The 20,152-nt window shown below is 37.4% G+C and overlaps 1 protein-coding gene across 5 annotated transcripts in view; it reads left to right on the plus strand.

The window, feature by feature from the left end:
- The window catches only part of LOC116161516 (biotin--protein ligase), a 53,620-nt gene that overhangs the window by 24,389 nt on the left and 9,079 nt on the right, over window positions 1–20,152 (plus strand). For all 5 annotated transcript variants that reach the window (XM_031474873.1, XM_031474877.1, XM_031474874.1 and 2 more), the window contains 2 exons: window positions 7,330–7,578; window positions 7,629–7,790. In XM_031474873.1, coding sequence (XP_031330733.1) covers window positions 7,369–7,578; window positions 7,629–7,790 — 372 coding nt within the window. In that variant the 5' untranslated portion in view covers window positions 7,330–7,368. The remainder of the gene's footprint in view (window positions 1–7,329; window positions 7,579–7,628; window positions 7,791–20,152) is intronic.

Below are 20,152 nucleotides of genomic sequence, written 5' to 3' on the forward strand. Positions count from 1 at the left end.
TTTTCTAGATAAATTATTGGCAAACTTCTTCAACGATAGAAGATGGCAGCAGACATCGCTTGATAACTGACTCGGTTCGATGCAATTTTGGGCAACTCGAGAAATAAAAAAAAAGCGAAACCTCAGGTCAGGAGATTTTTTTTGAAAGTTTGATCTCCGCGTTTCAGAAGAAAAAAACTTAACTTTCGATTCTTGACATGACGCTTCCTTTATCAACCGTTGTTATCAATACATAAGTTCATTGGCACTAATTACCATTATCACTGTTTATTCAAGTTGTAGATTTTTTTAATACACTCGATGTGTAATTGAAGAATGGTCTTCGTATCAATATTTTTGTTTAATTCGACGCTTAATTGTTTTCGAAAATTAATTGTTTATCTTTGTGCGGTTTGTGATTTTTGACACTTTTTTTTCCCCGCCGCGGACGCGATGGAAAAGGGGGCTTTTTTGCATCGTGGTTTGTCATATGATGATTGTGTTCACAAGATCTGACCAAGTATAGCACTTCACTGTTTCGAAAAAGAAAAGAAGTTGAGAACAATTGATTGGCCCAATTTGCTCCAATAGAAGTCGTTCTATTGGTTGGTTTCAGTTAAACTAGCATTTGTTTCAGGTGGGACGCCGCCCCATACCATCTATCGATAGATTCACTTCCTCGAAAAACAAAAGAATTACAAAATAATTAATCGGCCAAATTTGCTCCAATGCAGGTCATTTTTTTGGTCCGTTCTCTTGGTTGGTCACAGTCACACGGTCATTTGTTTCTTTTTGGACACCGCCCGTCTTGAAAAATAAAAGAATTCGCGAAAACAATTGATCGTCCCAATTTTCTCCGATCAATGTACGTAGCTCGTTTTGTTCGTACCGGGTGACCCAATAAGACTGTTACTCGGCCATATCTCGAGAACCGTTCGTCATATGACGGGCAAAAAAATTATTGGGTAAATCAGTCATGAAGAATCGCTGGAAAATATTTTCAAGTTCTAAAAATGACCAACAGAAGGCGTAACTGCCACCTTAAATTTTAAAATTGCATTTTCTTTCAATTTGGTAAAATTAACTAAAAATTTTTTAGGAACGATATTTTTAAAAACGGTTTTCACTGGCCTCTTTGAATGTTATTTTGCTACTTTTTCGTATAGAAAAAGTCATACCATTCCATTTGATTTTTTAAATTTTTTAAGGATTTTGGATCATAGTGCCAAAACTAGCCCCCTGGCTGAGAAGGATTCAACTAAATTAACTATGTTTTGATTGATTCCTATTGCTCAAGGGATGCTCTTTTCAACGATACCAAATTTGTTAAAATCGGTCAAACCGTTAAGAAGTTAAAGCAGGTTATTGCAAAAACAATTGAACGCCCCACGCCATCTTTGTTTTTGAAATTACTGAGTTTTTGTTTTTACGAAAATGATAGATAAACTGGTTCTCTTTAAATATGTGAAAAAAGTGCTTAGTTTTATTGCGCGAAATTTAAAGAAAATGCAATTTTTAAATTTGAGATGGTAGTTACGCCCTCTGGTGGTCATTTTTAGAACATGAAAATATTTTCCAGCGATTTTTCATAACCGATTTACCCAATAATTTTTTCCCGCTAAGTCATACGATGAACAATTCCCGGGATATGGCCGAGGAACAGTCTTATTGGGTCACCCGGTACATTCGCTTGGTATAGCAAATCTAGCATTTGTTTCTTGTGGCATACCATCTAGCGGTAGATAAAGAAAAGAATTGGAAAACGACTGATCGGCCTACTTCACTACTATGCGTCTTTTGGTGAGATAGGGCGCAAACTACGTAAAGGCGTCATGCAATGGAAATATTTGTAATTAGTCAGGTAATGTCCACCGGTTTTCGCATACATATTTGCCTACTATGATAGTAATGAATTGTTTGTGCACTTAAACAATTCTCTGTGCGTTCAGGGTATTTCCAATTAACTTATCGCATTTGATTCATATAGTGGTTGTTAGCATTTGCGATGATAAGTGAAAGTCGCTGTGGAAACCGAGGAATTCCAGGCAAATCTAGTGTAAATATGCGTATAACTTTCATTTTTGATATACAGGGTGTGGCACTTTCGTAATATACCGATCGTGTTGTTTTTTTCGTTTTGCTCATTTTTTGTAGAGGGATGTATTGGGGATAGAACAACTTCAAATATGAAGCAAGTCTCCAAGGAAGTTTTATGACAGTTTCAAACAAGGTCCCACAATCTCTAAAGAAAACTCCAAAGACGTTTTAACAAAGTTCACAGAAACGTGCCTCTTGAAAGGCGCAAAAGAACTCTTTTATGATTTCCTGATAGACTATTTACAGAATTTTTTGGCACATTAGGGCAAAAATACCTCTTCGCCTCTTATTCAAGAACCCGAAACTACAGTGAAGTGTGAAAAGGATCACGTTTATGTTCTCCTGATTGCTAGAGGATATTTACAAAATTGTTTTGTCAACAGCTCTTTGCATTAGGAGCAGAAATACCTCTTCGCCTTTTATACAAGAACACGAAACTAAAGCAAAGTGCGAAAAGGGACTCGTTTATGTTCTCCTGATATTAGGAGAATGTTTACAAATTGTCGCTCTTTCCATTAGGAGCAGAAATACTTCTTCGCCTCTTATACAAGAACCCAAAACTAAAGTGAAGTGCGAAAAGAGTTTCGTTTATGTTCTCCTGATAACCAGAGCATATTTACGAATCGTTTTGACAACCGCTCTTTGCATTAGGAGCAGAATACCTCTTCGCACATTATATTCCTTTAATCTAAGAACCCAAAACTATGGTCAAGTGCAAAACAAAATCGCGTTTATGTTCTCCTGATAGTTTGAGACTTTTTACAAATTGTTTCGTCAGTCGCTCTTTGCATTAGGGGCAGAAATACATCTTCTCCTCATGTACAAGAACCCGAAACTAAATTGAAATGCGAAAAGCGTCTCGGTTATGTTCTCCTGATAACCAGAGCATATTTACGAATTGTTTTGACAACCGCTCTTTGCATTAGGGGCAAAATACCTCTTCGCACATTATATTCCTTTAATCTAAGAACTTAAAACTATGGTCAAGTGCAAAAAAAATCGCGTTTATGTTCTCCTGATAGTTTGAGACTTTTTACAAATTGTTTCGTCAGTCGCTCTTTGCATTAGGGGCAGAAATACATCTTCTCCTCATGTACAAGAACCCGAAACTAAATTGAAATGCGAAAAGCGTCTCGGTTATGTTCTCCTGATAACCAGAGCATATTTACGAATTGTTTTGACAACCGCTCTTTGCATTAGGGGCAAAATACCTCTTCGCACATTATATTCCTTTAATCTAAGAACTTAAAACTATGGTCAAGTGCAAAAAAAATCGCGTTTATGTTCTCCTGATAGTTTGAGACTTTTTACAAATTGTTTCGTCAGTCGCTCTTTGCATTAGGGGCAGAAATACATCTTCTCCTCATGTACAAGAACCCGAAACTAAATTGAAATGCGAAAAGCGTCTCGGTTATGTTCTCCTGATAACCAGAGCATATTTACGAATTGTTTTGACAACCGCTCTTTGCAGTAGGAGCAAAATACCTCTTCGCACATTATATTCCTTTGATCTAAGAACCCAAAACTATGGTCAAGTGCAAAAAAATCGCGTTTATGTTCTCCTGATAGTTTGAGACTTTATATAAATTGTTTCGTCAGTCGCTCTTTGCATTAGGAGCAGAAATACCTCTTCTCCTCATAAACAACAACCCGAAACTAAAGTGAAATGCGAAAAGCGTCTCTGTTACTCATGTTGTTTGGTAGTCACTGCATTATATACCTTGGATCCAAGACCCCAAAAATAAAGTAAAGGATCTGCTTTATGTTTTCCTGATTGGTATTGATATTTTCAAATTTTTTTTGCCATTCTTTGCATTAGGAGCAGAAATACCTCTTCGCCTCTTACACAACAACCCGAAACTAAAGTGAAGTGCGAAAAGGGTAACGTTTATGTTCTTCTGATAGAGAATATTTACAAATTGTTTCGACAGCCGCTCTTTGCATTAGGAGCAGAAATACCTTCTATACAAGAACCCAAAATTAAAGTGAAGCGCGAAAGGAGTGTCGTTTATGTTCTCCTGATAGCCAGAGAATATTTGCAAATTGTTTCGACGGGCGCCTTTTGCATTAGGAGCAGAAATACCTCCTCGCACATTATATTCCTCTGATCTAAGAAAAAAACAAAAGTGAAGTGTGAAAAGGGTTCTTTATGTTCTCCTGGTAGTTAGAGAATATTAACAAAATTGTTTCGTCGGCGACTCTTTGCATTAGAACCAAAAACACCTCTTCGCCTCTTATAAAAGTATCCGTAATTGAAGTGAAGTACGAAAAGGGTCTCGTTTATGTTCTCCTGATGGCTAGAGAATATTTACAAATTTTTTTGGCCGACTTTGCATTAGGAATTGAAATACCTCTTCACCTCTTATACAAGAACACGAAACTAAAGCAAGGTTGAAAAGGGTCTTGTTTGTGTTGTCCTGATACGCGGAAAATAATTATAAATCGTTTTAACGGTGTCTCTGCAGAATTTCCTTTTAGCCTCGTATCCAAAAATACGAAACTCCAATGAAGTGCGAAAAAGGTCTCGTTTATGCACTCCTAATTGCTAGAAAATATTTACAGAATTTACAGAATTTGGCAGACACTCTTTTCATTAGGAGAAAAAATATCTCGTGCCAAATTATATTCTTTTGATCCAAGGCCTCAAAACTAAAGCGAAGTGCCAAAAGGGTCTCGTTTATGTTATCCTGATACTCAGAGAACATTTACAAATTGTTTCGACAGCCGCTCTTTGCATTAGGCGCAGAAATGTTTTCCTGTTCTCATCTTATACAAGAACCCGAAACTAACGTGAAGTGCGGAAAGGGCTCGTTTATGTTTTCCTAATAGTCGGAGAATACCTACTTACAAAATTGTTACGTCAGTCGCTCTTTGTATTAGGAGCAGAAATACCCCTTCTCCTCGTATGCATTGATACAAGAACCCGAAACTAAAGTGAAGTGCGAAAAGGGTCTCGTTTATATTCTCCTGATTGCTAGAGAATATTTTACAAAATCTTTTTGGTAGACACTTTGCATTAGGAGCAGGAATACCTATTTGCCTCCTCGAAACTAAAGTGCGAAAATGGTCTCGTTTATGTTTTCCTGATAGTCTCAGACTTTTTACAAATTGTTTCCACAGCCGTTCTTTGCATTCGGAGCAGAAATACCTCTTTGCCTCTTATGCAAGAACTCAAAACTAAAGTGAAGTGCGAAAAGGGTCTCGTTTATGTCCTCCTGATAAGTCTGAGAATATTTACAAATTGTTTCCTTAGCTCGTCTCATTTATGTTCTCCTGATTGCTAGAGAACATTTTTACAAAATCTTTTTGGAAGACACTTTGCATTAGGAGCAGGAATACCTATTTGCCTCCTCGAAACTAAAGTGCGAAAATGGTCTCGTTTATGTTTTCCTGATAGTCTCAGACTTTTTACAAATTGTTTCCACAGCCGTTCTTTGCATTAGGAGCAGAAATACCTCTTTGCCTCTTATGCAAGAACTCAAAACTAAAGTGAAGTGCGAAAAGGGTCTCGTTTATGTCCTCCTGATAAGTCAGAGAATATTTACAAATTGTTTCCTTAGCCTCGTCTCATTTATGTTCTCCTGATTGCTAGAGAACATTTTTACAAAATCTTTTTGGAAGACACTTTGCATTAGGAGCAGGAATACCTATTTGCCTCCTCGAAACTAAAGTGCGAAAATGGTCTCTTTTATGTTTTCCTGATAGTCTCAGACTTTTTACAAATTGTTTCCACAGCCGTTCTTTGCATTAGGAGCAGAAATACCTCTTCGCCTCTTATGCAAGAACTCAAAACTAAAGTGAAGTGCGAAAAGGGTCTCGTTTATGTCCTCCTGATAAGTCAGAGAATATTTACAAATTGTTTCCTTAGCCTCGTCTCATTTATGTTCTCCTGATTGCTAGAGAACATTTTTACAAAATCTTTTTGGTAGACACTTTGCATTAGGAGCAGGAATACCTCTTTGCCTCCCCGAAACTAAAGTGAAGTGCGAAATGGGCTCGTTTATATTTTCCTGATAGTCTCAGACTTTTTACAAATTGTTTCGACAGCCGTTTTGTGCATTAGGAGCAGAAATATCTATTCGTCTCTTATACATTTATACAAGAACCCGAAACTAATGTGACGTGCGAAAAGGGTCTCGTTAATGTTCTCCTGTTAGTCGGAGAATACTTACATAATTGGCACGTCAGTCGCTCCTTGTATTAGAAGCAGAAATAACTCTTCGTCTCGTATACAAGAACCTGAAACTAAAGTGAAGTACGAAAAGGGCTCGTTTATGTTTTCCTGATAGTCTCAGACTTTTTACAAATTGTTTCGACAGCCGTTCTTTGCATTAGGAGCAGCAATACCTCTTCGCCTTTTATACAAAGCTTCAAAGCTAAATTAAAGCGCAAAAAGCACCTCGTTTATGTTCTCCTGATAGTCGCAGACTTTTTACAAATTGTTTCGACAGCCGCTCTTTGCATAGGAGCAGAAATACATCTTTGCCTCTTCTACATGGACTCGAAACTAAAGTGAAGCGCGAAAAAAGTCTCGCTCGGAGTCTCGTTTATGTTTTCCTGATAGTGGGAGAATACTTACCAGTTGTTTCGTCGGTTGCTCTTTGCGTTAGGAGCAGAAATACCTCTTCGCCTCTCGTACAAGTACCCGAATCTAAAGTGAAATGGGAAAAGCGTATCATTTATATTCTCCTGATTGGTAAAGAATTGTTTCGTCAGCCGCTCGTTTCATTGGTAGCAGAAATACATCTTCGCCTCGTATACAAGAACTAAAAACCGAGCTAAAAAATAAAGTGAAGTGCGAAAAGGACCTCATTTATGTTCTCCTGATTGCTATAGATATTTATAACATTTTTGCAACACACTGCTCTGTCACTTTTGTTACATTTTCATGAAAGATCAAATAATCTGTCTTCAATCACGAAAAATGCCTTTTTCTTAGTTCTGCTCTCCTGGTAACGAAAGAAAGAAAAAAAAATTGTTTGACAGATACCCTTTGGTATTAGTACCAGTGTTGCTGGAAAGAAAACGGCAACATTTCCAAAATTGGTGTCTGTAATGAATGATGCTGCTGAACAGGGTGACAGCAGATCTAATCTTTTTCAGTTTATTATTGAGACAATTACGAAATTGTTATTTAATCCTTAATATGAGCTGTTATCAGTAGGGCCAACCATAAACTTGTATATGAATTACAAAAGACATAGCCTGACGAACGCCATCTATCGGACGTTGAGATTTGTTTTACACTTTCAGGTATGACAACCCAGAATGTAAGAAGCTAATCCTTCGGCGATGATCTTCACACTGTACTACATGTATTCGACGATAATCCAATGGTGGAGGCTGGGTTGTCTACGAAACAAGCTCAGCGGCACCCTCAACAGCCACAACGCCCTAATGGTGTGCGCCGGCAGTACGATATCGGATTCGAAGCACAAACGTTGCCTGGAAAATTTGCTATTTCACAACGAAGATCGAATCGGATGCACCGTCGTGCCAAAGGTGAGTCGACACCGACACATGACCCCATAACCTAACGAGTCACTCTTTAGCAACGAGTCGACCTAAGCCAGTGGCTTCTGTTCCCGAAGGATCTAAATTACTTTCCGATCTTCATTTCGGACGCGAACGTCGCCCTGAGATCGCCCAAGATCTATATGCTGCTCCGAGCGAGGCTCGACGATTACAGGCGTCACGAGAGCGAAATCATTCAGGTTAGTATTTTCTCGATAACGAGTCGACCTTTCCACATTTAATCGCACCTTGATCTTTCTCTTTTTGTCTTTAATCGGCCTGTTTTTGTTTATTACTGGACGTCAAATCGCTAATCTTAATTGAGGGATATGACACATTGAATTCGACTAATTGGCTATTGAGCAATCGGTGATACCTCAAAGAAGGCACATCACAATACGAAGGTGCGATGTTGCCATTTCGAGTTCTGCGTCCACCGTCGTTCTGCAATTCGCTTTGCCGCCGGTACGTGACCGCTGACGCATGCGGGTTGTTTGTGTTGAACGTGACGTCACGATAATGCTCGGGGCGTCACGTTCGCTCGGCCTAGTTTCCTGTATTGGCCTTATCGGTAATATGCAGATAAGCTACAAATGGATCGATTTATCAGCTGACTAAATGGCAAAGAGCAGGCTTGTACAGATGGTTAACAGTCGAAATGTGACGTTGAAAGTATACGGGTCCCACTTCCGCACAAAGGATTTCTACTTATTTACCTACATCATGGGCGGTGCTTAAGAAAATCGTTTTTTTTTTGTTTGAGAAGCGCGTGTGTTATGATAATACTCTCATCGTCACAACCCCTAACATTTTAAATATAATAAACACGTTTAAACATGCTCTTTGGTCGTGCAAAGTTTCGAAGCCACGAATTATTCAAGAAAAATCCAGTATTATTTCGCAAACGGCTAAACAAACAATTTTTATAGGTTTACCATTACTGATAATGCAAATCCTATACCGTGGCCATAATTCTCTCCACCTTACCCTTATTTAAACTTCAATAAAAATATATGGTAATTTGTATACAAAAGAACACACCTTATCGCTAACAAAACTGAATTCATTTACAGGAATATTCTCATTTGATTGAAGAAATTTCAAAGAATGAAAACAACCAAAATTGCTTCTAGATGAATTCCGTGATATTCAATATGATACAAATGTGTCCCATGCAGTCAGATTACTTTCAATAAAATTTAATGCAAGAGAACCGATCATTATTTGTTATACAAATCAAAGAAGATTACGTTACCTGAATTATAGGGGTTTCTAGAATCAATGGTACAAATTCGTATCGCCCTTCTCAAATTGAAGGTTCTCTTGAAGTTTCTTTGAATCTTCCTCGTTATTTCTCGTTGTGTAATTGTCCGGGCAATGAACTTTCTATTTATATTTTCTGCATTCAAGCTTTTATTTTTAGTATTATATTTATTGTGCAGTCATGATTATCAAGTCTGCGTGAGATTTGCTAACTTAACGGAAAATCACAGGAGAATTCTGATTGGACGAAAAAATAGTTTTTATTCGTGGAAAAGGTGCGAGGCTTGGGATGGGTGTGACTCATAAAAGATAAGTTAGTTGCTTGGGGAGAACCCTCAGGAAATCCGCGTTGAACCGTCGAGAACCGCGTTTGCCATGAGCCGTCAGCACAGTTATGTTGGTCACCTGTAATTCGGCGTAGGGTGCGTTTCAGTTGTTTTATTCCAGTTGAGCCGTGAGCGAAATTACCTTGACCACCTGTAAATTATTTTATATTATGTTACGAAATTATCAATGACATATGGTGCTTATGGAAAATATGTGTGCGCCTATGATAGCGAAGTTAAGTACATATAACACCAAACGCTGGAAATTTTTAAAATTGCAGCTTTTTAGTGACTAATTTACAAGGGAGAATTACAACTTAGAAACTATTACTATAAATACGAACAATGGTGGAAGTTTTTAACCCACAAAGATTAACTCTGCGGGACCTTAAATAAAATTAGGTTGAAAGGCAAGAAATTAATTGGCTAGTACGGAAAACGGTGTAAAATTAAACGCGCGAATTAAAACTATCGTTAAAAAGTAAATCGTAATTCGCCCGTCTGAAGTGATTGATTGGAGCAAATATTTTTTTATTTTATTACAGAAGCCATATAAACCATTGTAAAGCTTCTGACAATTCTGAATTTAATTTAGCCGCCAAAAATATGCTTAGTTTTTGCCATAGAAACAGCAATGTATTGTTCTGAACTTCATTTTGTTTTGTGCTGGGCGTCCCCAGATGTCATTAGAAAGCACAATTATCTGTTTCAGTTTGTGTACCCTTACGATTAAAGGGCGGCTCATTCAAACCTATTATAATGTCAATTTAACATCTGCAGCAACGGTTGTCAATGAAATTGATTCCAACCGCGAATGACGGAAACCTAAAAATAATACACGAGATAACCAAGGCGATTAAGCAAATGGCGGTCACTTAGTATGCATCCGCTAAGAAATTCAATTTATAGCCTCCATATGAGAGAAATATGGTATCTCGATCCAAAACTAATTCTAGATCAAACAAACATCCGGTGAATCGCCCTTAACAACCAACTTTAGGGACGGGGCCACATTCTGTGGGTGTAGGCGACATCTGGGCGCCATCCTCGAGCTTGATTTAGTAACGAGGTGATTTTTCAGTTTTTTTTTCTAGCTTATTCTACAGTTATGGTACGATTATTTTCAAACTGGTGTCGTTGAAAACATCTTGTAAACGCGTGTTTCTTTCATAGGGGAGAAATGAACCACCTTTTGCAAGGCGCGGTTCTTTGAGGGGCGCCCTTTTCCGCTGCCAATTTTGTCACGCAGTTAAAAGTTTTTTTAAGCTCGAATCTCGATCTTTCTTTCTCGTGTCGCCAATAGAAGCTCGAGCTATGAGAAGCGCGCCAAAAATGTAGTACTATTTTGTGAGGGTTTTTAGCAAAGTGCACCAAAATGGCGCATTTAATTTAATTTATTATCCCTCTCTTGTTCTGGGCCCTCAACAGGCTTGCGCCCAATTACAGAGTGACCCGCATAATGCTTTTTTAGAGGTGCCTCTGCAGAAGGTCTTAAGTTGTTCTATACTACTCAGGTATTTACCTTACGAATTAGGAAAACTGCAGGAAAACCTAATTCGGAGTAGCCGGTAGAATGCTCGAAACTGGTCTAAGGTAATTCCCATCTCTGCCACAGATGAAAAATTCACCCCAACCCAATTCAAAATAATTCACGATAACTAACTAATTCACGTTAATTCACCTTAACTCACGTAAATTCAAATTAATTCCTTTTAATTTAAATTAATTCATATCAATTCACGTTAATTCACATTAATTCTCGTTCATTCTAATTAATTCTCGTTCATTCTAATTAATTCACGTTACTTCTAATTAATTCACGTTAATTCAAAATAATTCAGGTAAATTAATGTTACTTCACGTTAACTCACGTAAATTCAAATTAATTCACGCTAATTCAATTTAAAAAAGGAGCAGAAATACCTCTTCGCCTCTTATAGAAGAACTCGAAACTAAAGTGAAGTGCGAAAACGGACTCACATTAATTCAAATTAATTCACGTGAATTCAAAATAATTCACGTAAATTAATGTTAATTCGCGTTAATTCACGTAAATTCAAATTAATTCACGCTAATTCAAATTAATTCCTTTTAATTCAAATTAATTCATATTAATTCACATTAATTCTCGTTCATTCTAATTAATTCACGTTACTTCTAATTATGTAATTCAAAATAATTCACGTAAATTAATGTTAATTCACGTTAACTCACGTAAATTCAAATTAATTCACGCTAATTCAATTTAAAAAAGGAGCAGAAATACCTCTTCGCCTCTTATAGAAGAACTCGAAACTAAAGTGAAGTGCGAAAACGGACTCACATTAATTCAAATTAATTCACGTGAATTCAAAATAATTCACGTAAATTAATGTTAATTCGCGTTAATTCACGTAAATTCAAATTAATTCACGCTAATTCAAATTAATTCCTTTTAATTCAAATTAATTCATATTAATTCACATTAATTCTCGTTCATTCTAATTAATTCACGTTACTTCTAATTATGTAATTCAAAATAATTCACGTAAATTAATGTTAATTCACGTTAACTCACGTAAATTCAAATTAATTCACGCTAATTCAATTTAAAAAAGGAGCAGAAATACCTCTTCGCCTCTTATAAAAGAACTCGAAACTAAAGTGAAATGCGAAAAGGATCTCCTGTATGTTCTCCTGATAGTCAGAGAATATTTAGAAATTGTTTCGACAGCCGCTCTTTGCATTCGGAGAAGAAATATCACTTCTTCTCTTATACATGAACCCTAAACTAAAGTGAAGTGCGAAAACGGTCTCGCTTAATTCACGTTAATTCAAAATAATTCACGTAAATTAATGTTAATTCGCGTTAATTCAAGTAAATTCACGTAAATTCAAATTAATTCACGCTAATTCAAATTAATTCATTTTAATTCAAATTAATTCACGTCAATTCAAATTAATTTACGTTAATTAAATTCACGTAAATTCAAATTAATTCCGTTAACTCACATTAATTCTCGTTAATTCTAATTAATTTACGTTACTTCTAATTAATTCACGTTAATTCAAATTAATTCGAGCTAATTCAAATTAATTCACTTAATTCAAATTCACGTAAATTCAAATTAATTCTCGTTAATTCACATTAATTCTCGTTCATTCTAATTAATTCACGTTACTTCTAGTTAACTAATTAACTCACGCTAATTCAAATTAATTTCCGTTAATTCAAATTAATTCAGAGGAATGTACACCAAAAATTGTTTGTCTCTAGCCATTACACATAACTCAAAAACAAAAGATTATAGGCCAGTTTGGATTTCAATTTCGAGTTTATCTGAAATAAAAATAAATCGAGAATGCCAGGTCAATTTTTTTACTTATACTGAGTTGACCCATACTAATTACCAAAGTTGGCCACAATATAAAGCAGTTTTCAATGAAGAAGTAAAAAGGTTTCGAGTAACTTTACCAGGATTTCCATGGATTGACCAAAAGCCCATAACTATGTGCGCTATGTTTTTCTTCACTAGAAGCATCTGTGGTTCAAATTTCAAAGAAATGGCTCCATACATAAGCGCGGGAGGAGTGTTCGTAGCCCGAAACACGAAAATATAGAGCCGATCATAATCAGGCACTCTCTCGCTCTAGCGCCCGTTGAACCTAAATTGTCTTTTCTACGTAAAAGGGGTACAGTCGTTAGCTAGCTGGAGAGAAATTGTTGGAATTGCCACAAACATTGGCACATTGCTCAAAATTGTAATAGATATCTACGGAAGCATTGTTTTACCTGTGGCGCTCCGGATGTGACGCGTAAATGCTGTCTGAAATGTGCGAGGAAGTTGGGAAAACTTGTAGGGGTGATGGTGGGGGTAGGCCAACTAGCATCTAGCTCTCATACCTGCTTAGGTCGATAAATTAAAGTGCGTGTTAGATTTCGTATTGTAACATGTTTAAGGGGACGAAATTCGGGGGAACTAGGTCCGTAATGGCAGCAAAGGGGTGAAATACACCGAGGAGTCTGGGATTACCCTTATTGCCAAGTATGTACAGGGTGACCCAATAAGACTGTTCCTCGGCCATATTTCGAGAACCGTTCGTCATATGACAGGGGTAAAAAAAATTATTGGGTAAATCGGTCATGAAGAATCGCTGAAAAATGTTTTCAAGTTCTAAAAATGACCAACAGAGGGCTTAACTGCCGTCTTGAATTTTAAAATTGCATTTTCTTTAAATTTCGCATAATAAACCAAAAAAAATTTTTTCACTTTTTTAAAGAGAACCAGTTTATCATTTTCGTAAAAACAAAAACTCACTGTTTTTACATTCAGAAAGTGCAGTTTTTTAAATTTGTAATCTTTTCTAAAATGCCGATTTCTAACCAAGAAACATTTAAAATTCTGGCGATATATTTTGAGTATTTTCAAAAGGCGACCATCGCTGCCCACGTCTTCTATTTGCGTTATCCGAATCGACCACGAACCATCGCCGCCAGCATATTAAATGCTTCTTAGTTAGAAATCGGCATTTTAGAAAAGATTACAAATTCAAAAAACTGCACTTTCTGAATGCGTAAACACAGCAGAATAATTTACAAATTACGGCTGTTATCTTATCATATTATAATGCATCGTGTTTCATTTGTTTAATTTTCCAAGGCCTACCTAAAAGTGTAGGGTCCTTTTCCAAACAATCTTTCGCGCCATCGACGAATTCCGGAAATACGTCAAATAAGATACAATATAAGCATTTTTATTAATTAATTAATTAATCTCATTTTCCCAATATTTGAGGTTAAGAATGAGATTTTGAAAAACGGTTTTCACTGGCCTTTTTGGATGTTATTTGGCTACTTTTTCATAAAGAAAAAGTCATATCCTTCCATTTGATTTTTTTAGGATTTTGGATCATAGTGTCAAAACTAGCCCCCTGGCGGAGAAGGATCCAACTAAATTAACTAACTAATTTTCAGCCATACCAAATTTGTTAAAATCGGTCAAAGCGTTAAGAAGTTAAAGCAGGTTATTGCAAAAACAATTGAACGATCCACGCCATCTTTGTTTTTGAAATAACTGAGTTTTTGTTTTTACGAAAATGATAAACTGGTTCTTTTTAAAAATGTGAAAAAAAAATTTTTTAGTTCATTATGCGAAATTTAAAGAAAATGCAATTTTAAAATTTAAGATGGCAGTTACGCCTTCTGGTGGTCATTTTTAGAACTTGAAAATATGTTCCAGCGAATCTTCATAACCGATTTACCCAGTAATTTTTTTACCCCTAAGTCATACGACGAACGGTTCCCGAGGTACAGTCCTATTGGATCACCCGGTACAAAGATGCCCGTTAAATTAAAGGATGAGGTGAAAGTTATCAATATTAGGAGTAGACTTCTGGAGAGGGATGGGTATAGTTCCGAACTCAAGAACTGATATTTGGAGGTTTTCGTCGGATTCGAATGATGATATTTGTGCGTTCAGTCGCCACGCCAACACACGAGGGGGGAGCAGAAGTTGACACAAGTCGCTTAGAATTATTTTCGCGCTGTACTTAATCAGTTGGGGTGTACTGATCTGGTGGAACTTCTAGATAACGTGAAACCAATCACACAGCGTTACTGTTCCGTTTCACCTGCGTTACTGAAGGAGATAGATTGGGGGGGGGGGGCTAAAATGTTAGACGAGGGGGTTATTGAACCATCGAACAGTCCCTGGAATCGTCCTTCTGTTATTATGAAGTTCTGCGTTGATTTTCGCCATTTAAATAGTCACTCGTCGAGATGCTTATCCGCTTCCTTACGTTTCTAATATTACTGATAGGTAGGGACGCTGGATTGTTGGCAGTTCCAAAAACAATTTTGTCCAGAGCCAGGTAAAGGCGGACCATGCTCTAATGCTACTAGAGAGTCTTTCTAATTAACGGAGTACATTGTTTTCTATAGTCTGTATGAAGAACAATAATAATATAAACAAAGAGTAGCGTTAATTCGCATACACTGAATTTATCTTCCTATCAACAATTGTAAATTGAAACTGTGATTGAAAACTTAACTCTTGACGTAGGTCGTGGTATTGTTTTTATTGAGTGTTTATGCTTTGGTTTCCCATGCAATACTTGAGTCAGTTCGCCACTTGACACTCTGTATTTTACGCTTTTAGATTATTTACCCCTGGAAATTAGTCTCTAATCTTCCAGGTATGGAGAGAGCAGAAGCTGTAACACAATTCAAATTCTGTTTCTAGTTGATGTCACCGTATCAAGTCCTGATTGTGGTCGCCGTGGTGAATTTGGACCCGTACCCACCTCTTTGTGACTTTGATAACACGACTTTTTTACGCAGATCACAATCTGACCATATACATCTGCTCATTTTGAATTTCGCACTCAGATAAGAATCTGGAGCAGGACATGGCCGAAATTGATCTCCAATCACCTGAACCCAAAGACGGCCTCCTAGCCGTTTTCCTATGAGACCTTCGACTGTACCTTTGCACCGCTAGACTTATACGAAATTCTTGCCACACTAATTTGTTGATAGTAACAAGATAACGAAATGACAACATCTAGCCTTGAACTTGGGAAGCTACTGATACCGGAAATGGATGTCATCGAGGGGGGATTTTAATAATGCAACCACTTTTTTATCTCCGTCCGTTGCGTAATCGCCGCCGTTTCTGTAGAAACAATGTATTCTTGTTTGTCCATTTCAATACATAACAGAACACATAAATAGCATATCGGTGTTTACTATTTTGTTCTTGACATATAAATAGTGTGAACTATTGAACTTCTTGGTCCGATGAAACAAAATTCATCGGGTATAGCGAGATGGATTAGATGGAAGGGTTTATTATATTACACGTAACTTTCCGATATGGACAAGGTTGAAGGTCAAATGTAAACGCATTCACATACAAACAGAAACGGAATGGAAAGGAGGACAGTCAAGGGTAATGCGGAAACTTACCCACCTACAGCGAAGGCTCGACTTAACTGTCAACAGCTAATCGACACACCTTCCACAGTGGATAAAGTTCATTGCAATTACTATGAGGAATCAAAGACTGCTCAAAAACTAAAATATTGATTTGTAACACTCTGGCGCATAATTCAATTTCAAGGGCGCATATTTGGCGCCAAATTGTCATGGGTTTTTACAAGGTTAGAATGTGGCGTTAAACTTAACTGCACTTAACCATAGCTCAAAAACGGCGCATAATTATTTCTTTGTCTCAGAAGTTAAATTCCTACCCCAAGATGGCGCATATCTAAACTAGGAGCATAGTATCTACTACCACCAACCTTGACACCTTCCGATATAGAACGTCCGAAACAAATTAAAGTGTCCCGATCAGTGAAGCAAAATCCGTGTTTCAAATGTCAACAACCGGGTCATACAGAGGATAACTGCCCGACACGGAATCGACTGATAACAAGCATACCCAGGAAGGAACGTTCTTCGCTTCCAGCAGACCGTGTGATGAATATCAGCAACTCCCAGGTGGGAAACACCGTTGGAAAGTTCCAGCGAGAAGCAACCGTGTTCGATCTACTTTTCGACCCGAAAGCGATTATCGAGATCAGTATACAGCTTTGGTAAATTGTCCACTGTTGGCAATCGTCGAAAACTACCATAGAGATTGATGACCTACGAGTCCAGGACGTAGAGGTATTTGCAGTACCCAATGAGGCGCAGCCCATGGAGATGCCCATTTTTGGCGAAGTGGCCGATAAAAACAATAAACAAAATTGTCAAAGAGTGAAATGAGTTCGGACTACGCGAGCCTCATGCTGCTGATTTGGGTTTCCACGACGACGTCTCCAAATGAAATTCCAAAAATGGAGTCTGGAGCCAAAATCTTATTTTTTTTTTACTTTTAAGTGGTTTCAGCGGTCTAGGACACTTCATTGCCGCCAGCTCATAGTCATATGGTATCAGCACCTATAATAATGATAGGTCACCCTGTATGTGTGAATTTCAATTTTCTTTAAACGTAAATTTGTTAAAAGTTATCTCATTTAAATCCGGTCGTTGCGATAAGAAATTTGTTATCGCTGTGTAAGCTAATTAGTGTGACGATCAGCAGGCTGCACCGATAAGAAAACACGGGTGTTTAATTTCGGAGAAGCGGAAACTGAGAGAGGAAAGGGTGTTTTAAATAGCAGAGAAAGACGTGAATCGTTGTTTTTTGTTGGAGCACGTCCAGCTCCTTATTGTTTTGGTAATTGGCAGTTGTTTATTACGCCGTTTAAAGCGAATGTTTAGGTCGAACGAAGGAAATTAAGTTTACGAAGGAGTTGGTCGGAGTGTTTATCGAGCGGTTTTCGCTTGTGTGGTAATCAGTAAGGGTTTTTTTCAAAGAGCCAATTTTGCGGTGTGTAAGTGCAACGGACTCGTATCGTCTAAATCGAAATTTAAGCGCAATCGAAGTTCGAAAGTATCATTTTATCCGAAAGGACTGACGAGAAAATCGCTGGGAAAGCCTGGTCTTCGTAAATGAATGCGGCTCTGGTTTGGGAATTCCCTCGAGATTACAAAAATTACGCAATCCGCCGGCAAGCAAAAAAAATGCTATTGAAAAGTGCGCACAAATCTTGCGACTGATTACGTTATGCAGTTCATTTTTAATCTGGTCTTCTATAGTTTTCAAGGTAACCGCACTTTAAAACTTCCGGTATTTGTATTTTACAACTGATTTCCTTGCACTGAAAGTCACCAAAAACTTTGATGGCGCTCGACTCAGCCCAAAAATCAATGCAGAAATATTCACGTAAATTTTTTCATCATTGAAAATCACCCCCGGTAATTTATAGGATGATTGATGCAAAATCTGTTCCGCGGTTTAGCTAAGGCTGAATTCTCGTATATCGATTCAAGATAGATTTTGCATTCACGAAACTTGCATGGAATTGTTTAAATTGCAACCTATAACGTTTGCATCATAATTAAAGCATTTGACAATATTTATTGATTTGAAGGTAAAATTCAGGTAACGTATCGTTTTTGATCTTGGTGGGATATTTAAAATTTGCGCTTTATCTGACCACAACGTTCGTGTCATAAATATATCCAAATCATTTATTTACCACATATCACATAACAAGTATTTATACAGGGTGTCAATTTTAAAACTTGCAGTCGGCCATATGTTCCAAACTAAACAAGATATTGAAAATCGCGAAAAACCGTTTCGGGGGTATCGGGGGAACCAGAATGACGTTATGAGTGACAACCCCCCCTTTAACTCCCCAGCCCCCCCCCCTCTTCAAAAATCCTAAATGGCAACCCCATACTTGTGACACATCGTTGGAAAGCTACTGAAAAGTGCTTTCCAGTGGTACCAATAAAGTCAATATTCATTAAGACAATTTAACAAAAATTTAATAATTAACAAAAAAAAAAATTAAGCCTTGCCTATGTTCAAGATTTGGTCGCTAAATTCGAAGAAACGGGATCTGTTATAAATAAAAAAGAAGGCAACCAAGATTGCTTAATGAAGCAGCTCAGGTTGAAGTTCTTGGCAAGTTTGCCATAAATCCCTCAATGTCAACATTTAGTTCTTTTTTGTTAATTATTAAACTTTTGTTAAATTGTCTTAACGAATTTTGACTTTATTGGTACCACTGGAAAGCATTTTTCAGTAGTTTTCCAAAGATGTGTCACAAGTATGGGGTGCCATTTAGGATTTTTGAACAGGGGGGGCTGGGGGGTTAAGGGGGTGTGGGGGTTGTCACTCATAACGTCATTCTGGTTCCCCCTCGATACCCCCGAAACGGTTTTGCGCGATTTTCAATATCTTCTTTAGTTTGGAAAATATGGCAAAAGATAAGTTTTATACAACGAGTTTGTAACCTATGGAGAAACTACAGGTCAACGAGTCAATAAGAAAAATCAACATCATCGGCGTAACCAACGTGGAGGTAACATTTTCAATCCTATATATACATTGTGAGACATCACAGGCGAATTTGCCTTCTACGACACGTAGTGCCCTCTGCGGTATAGCTATTTTTTTCTGTCCCTACAGGATGGAACGTACTGTTAGAATTTTCAGTGCATTTGGTACTTTTAAAATGATATAAGGCGATCTTGAATTTGTTGTGCGAGAAATTTCACTGGCGCAAAACTTGATTCCGGTACACACTTTTCTGGATCCAAAACCTCAAATAACGGTGATTGGATGGAATAATTTCAGTGACTCCAATGTCGGTGGTGACAATTTCTATTCCGGCAAAATTAAGAATCACTTAGGGTCGGAATTTTTTTAACACCTTTACAAACCGTGCGTTATCGTTAAGTCCACTTCCACTTTCCGCCAAACGCACGCATTTTTTTCTAAACTAACTTTTAATACAGCTGTCCATTTTATGCAAATAATGTATAATAAATTTACACAAAGAAACACCTGCAAATTATTTATTTATATGAGTATACGAATGATATCATCCCATCCCACTTCTTTCGCTATTTGAATCTCGCCCACAAGAAAAATCGAAAAGGGACCTATTTCTGAACGCAAATGATCTGGCCTGGCGTGCCCTAACAATTAATGGAAAAACCCGTATTTTCGTCACTTGTTCGGATGTAAACTGAACGGAATGAAAGTTTTAGGCCCCGAGACTCGTCTTCTCCAATACGTTTCTTGTTATCACCAGACATACTTCCGTTCACGTTCGCTATGAAGACCAAACCGAAGTGACCATCTGTAACCTCTTTCTCATAAACATAAAAAAAGGGTGGGCAAATCTAACTCGTGAAGGAAGTGCCCATTTCGACGAAATTGGGTAGTGGTTTTTCAACATGGTAATAACGAATTCAAAACTGGTTTTTGAAATTTTGAACAATCTTATGACATTAGGAAGGCTACGAATTGGAGGAGGTTGAGTCAAATTGTTGCACATGGACCAATGGCGCGTAATTGACAATGGGCCATATACTTAAAATGCGCATATTTGCCGCCAAAAATGAAGCTTCCATTTTTAATTGGCCATTA

Source organism: Photinus pyralis, unplaced genomic scaffold (assembly GCF_008802855.1).
Source record: "Photinus pyralis isolate 1611_PpyrPB1 unplaced genomic scaffold, Ppyr1.3 Ppyr1.4_LG10, whole genome shotgun sequence".
Taxonomy (NCBI): Eukaryota; Metazoa; Arthropoda; class Insecta; order Coleoptera; family Lampyridae; genus Photinus; species Photinus pyralis.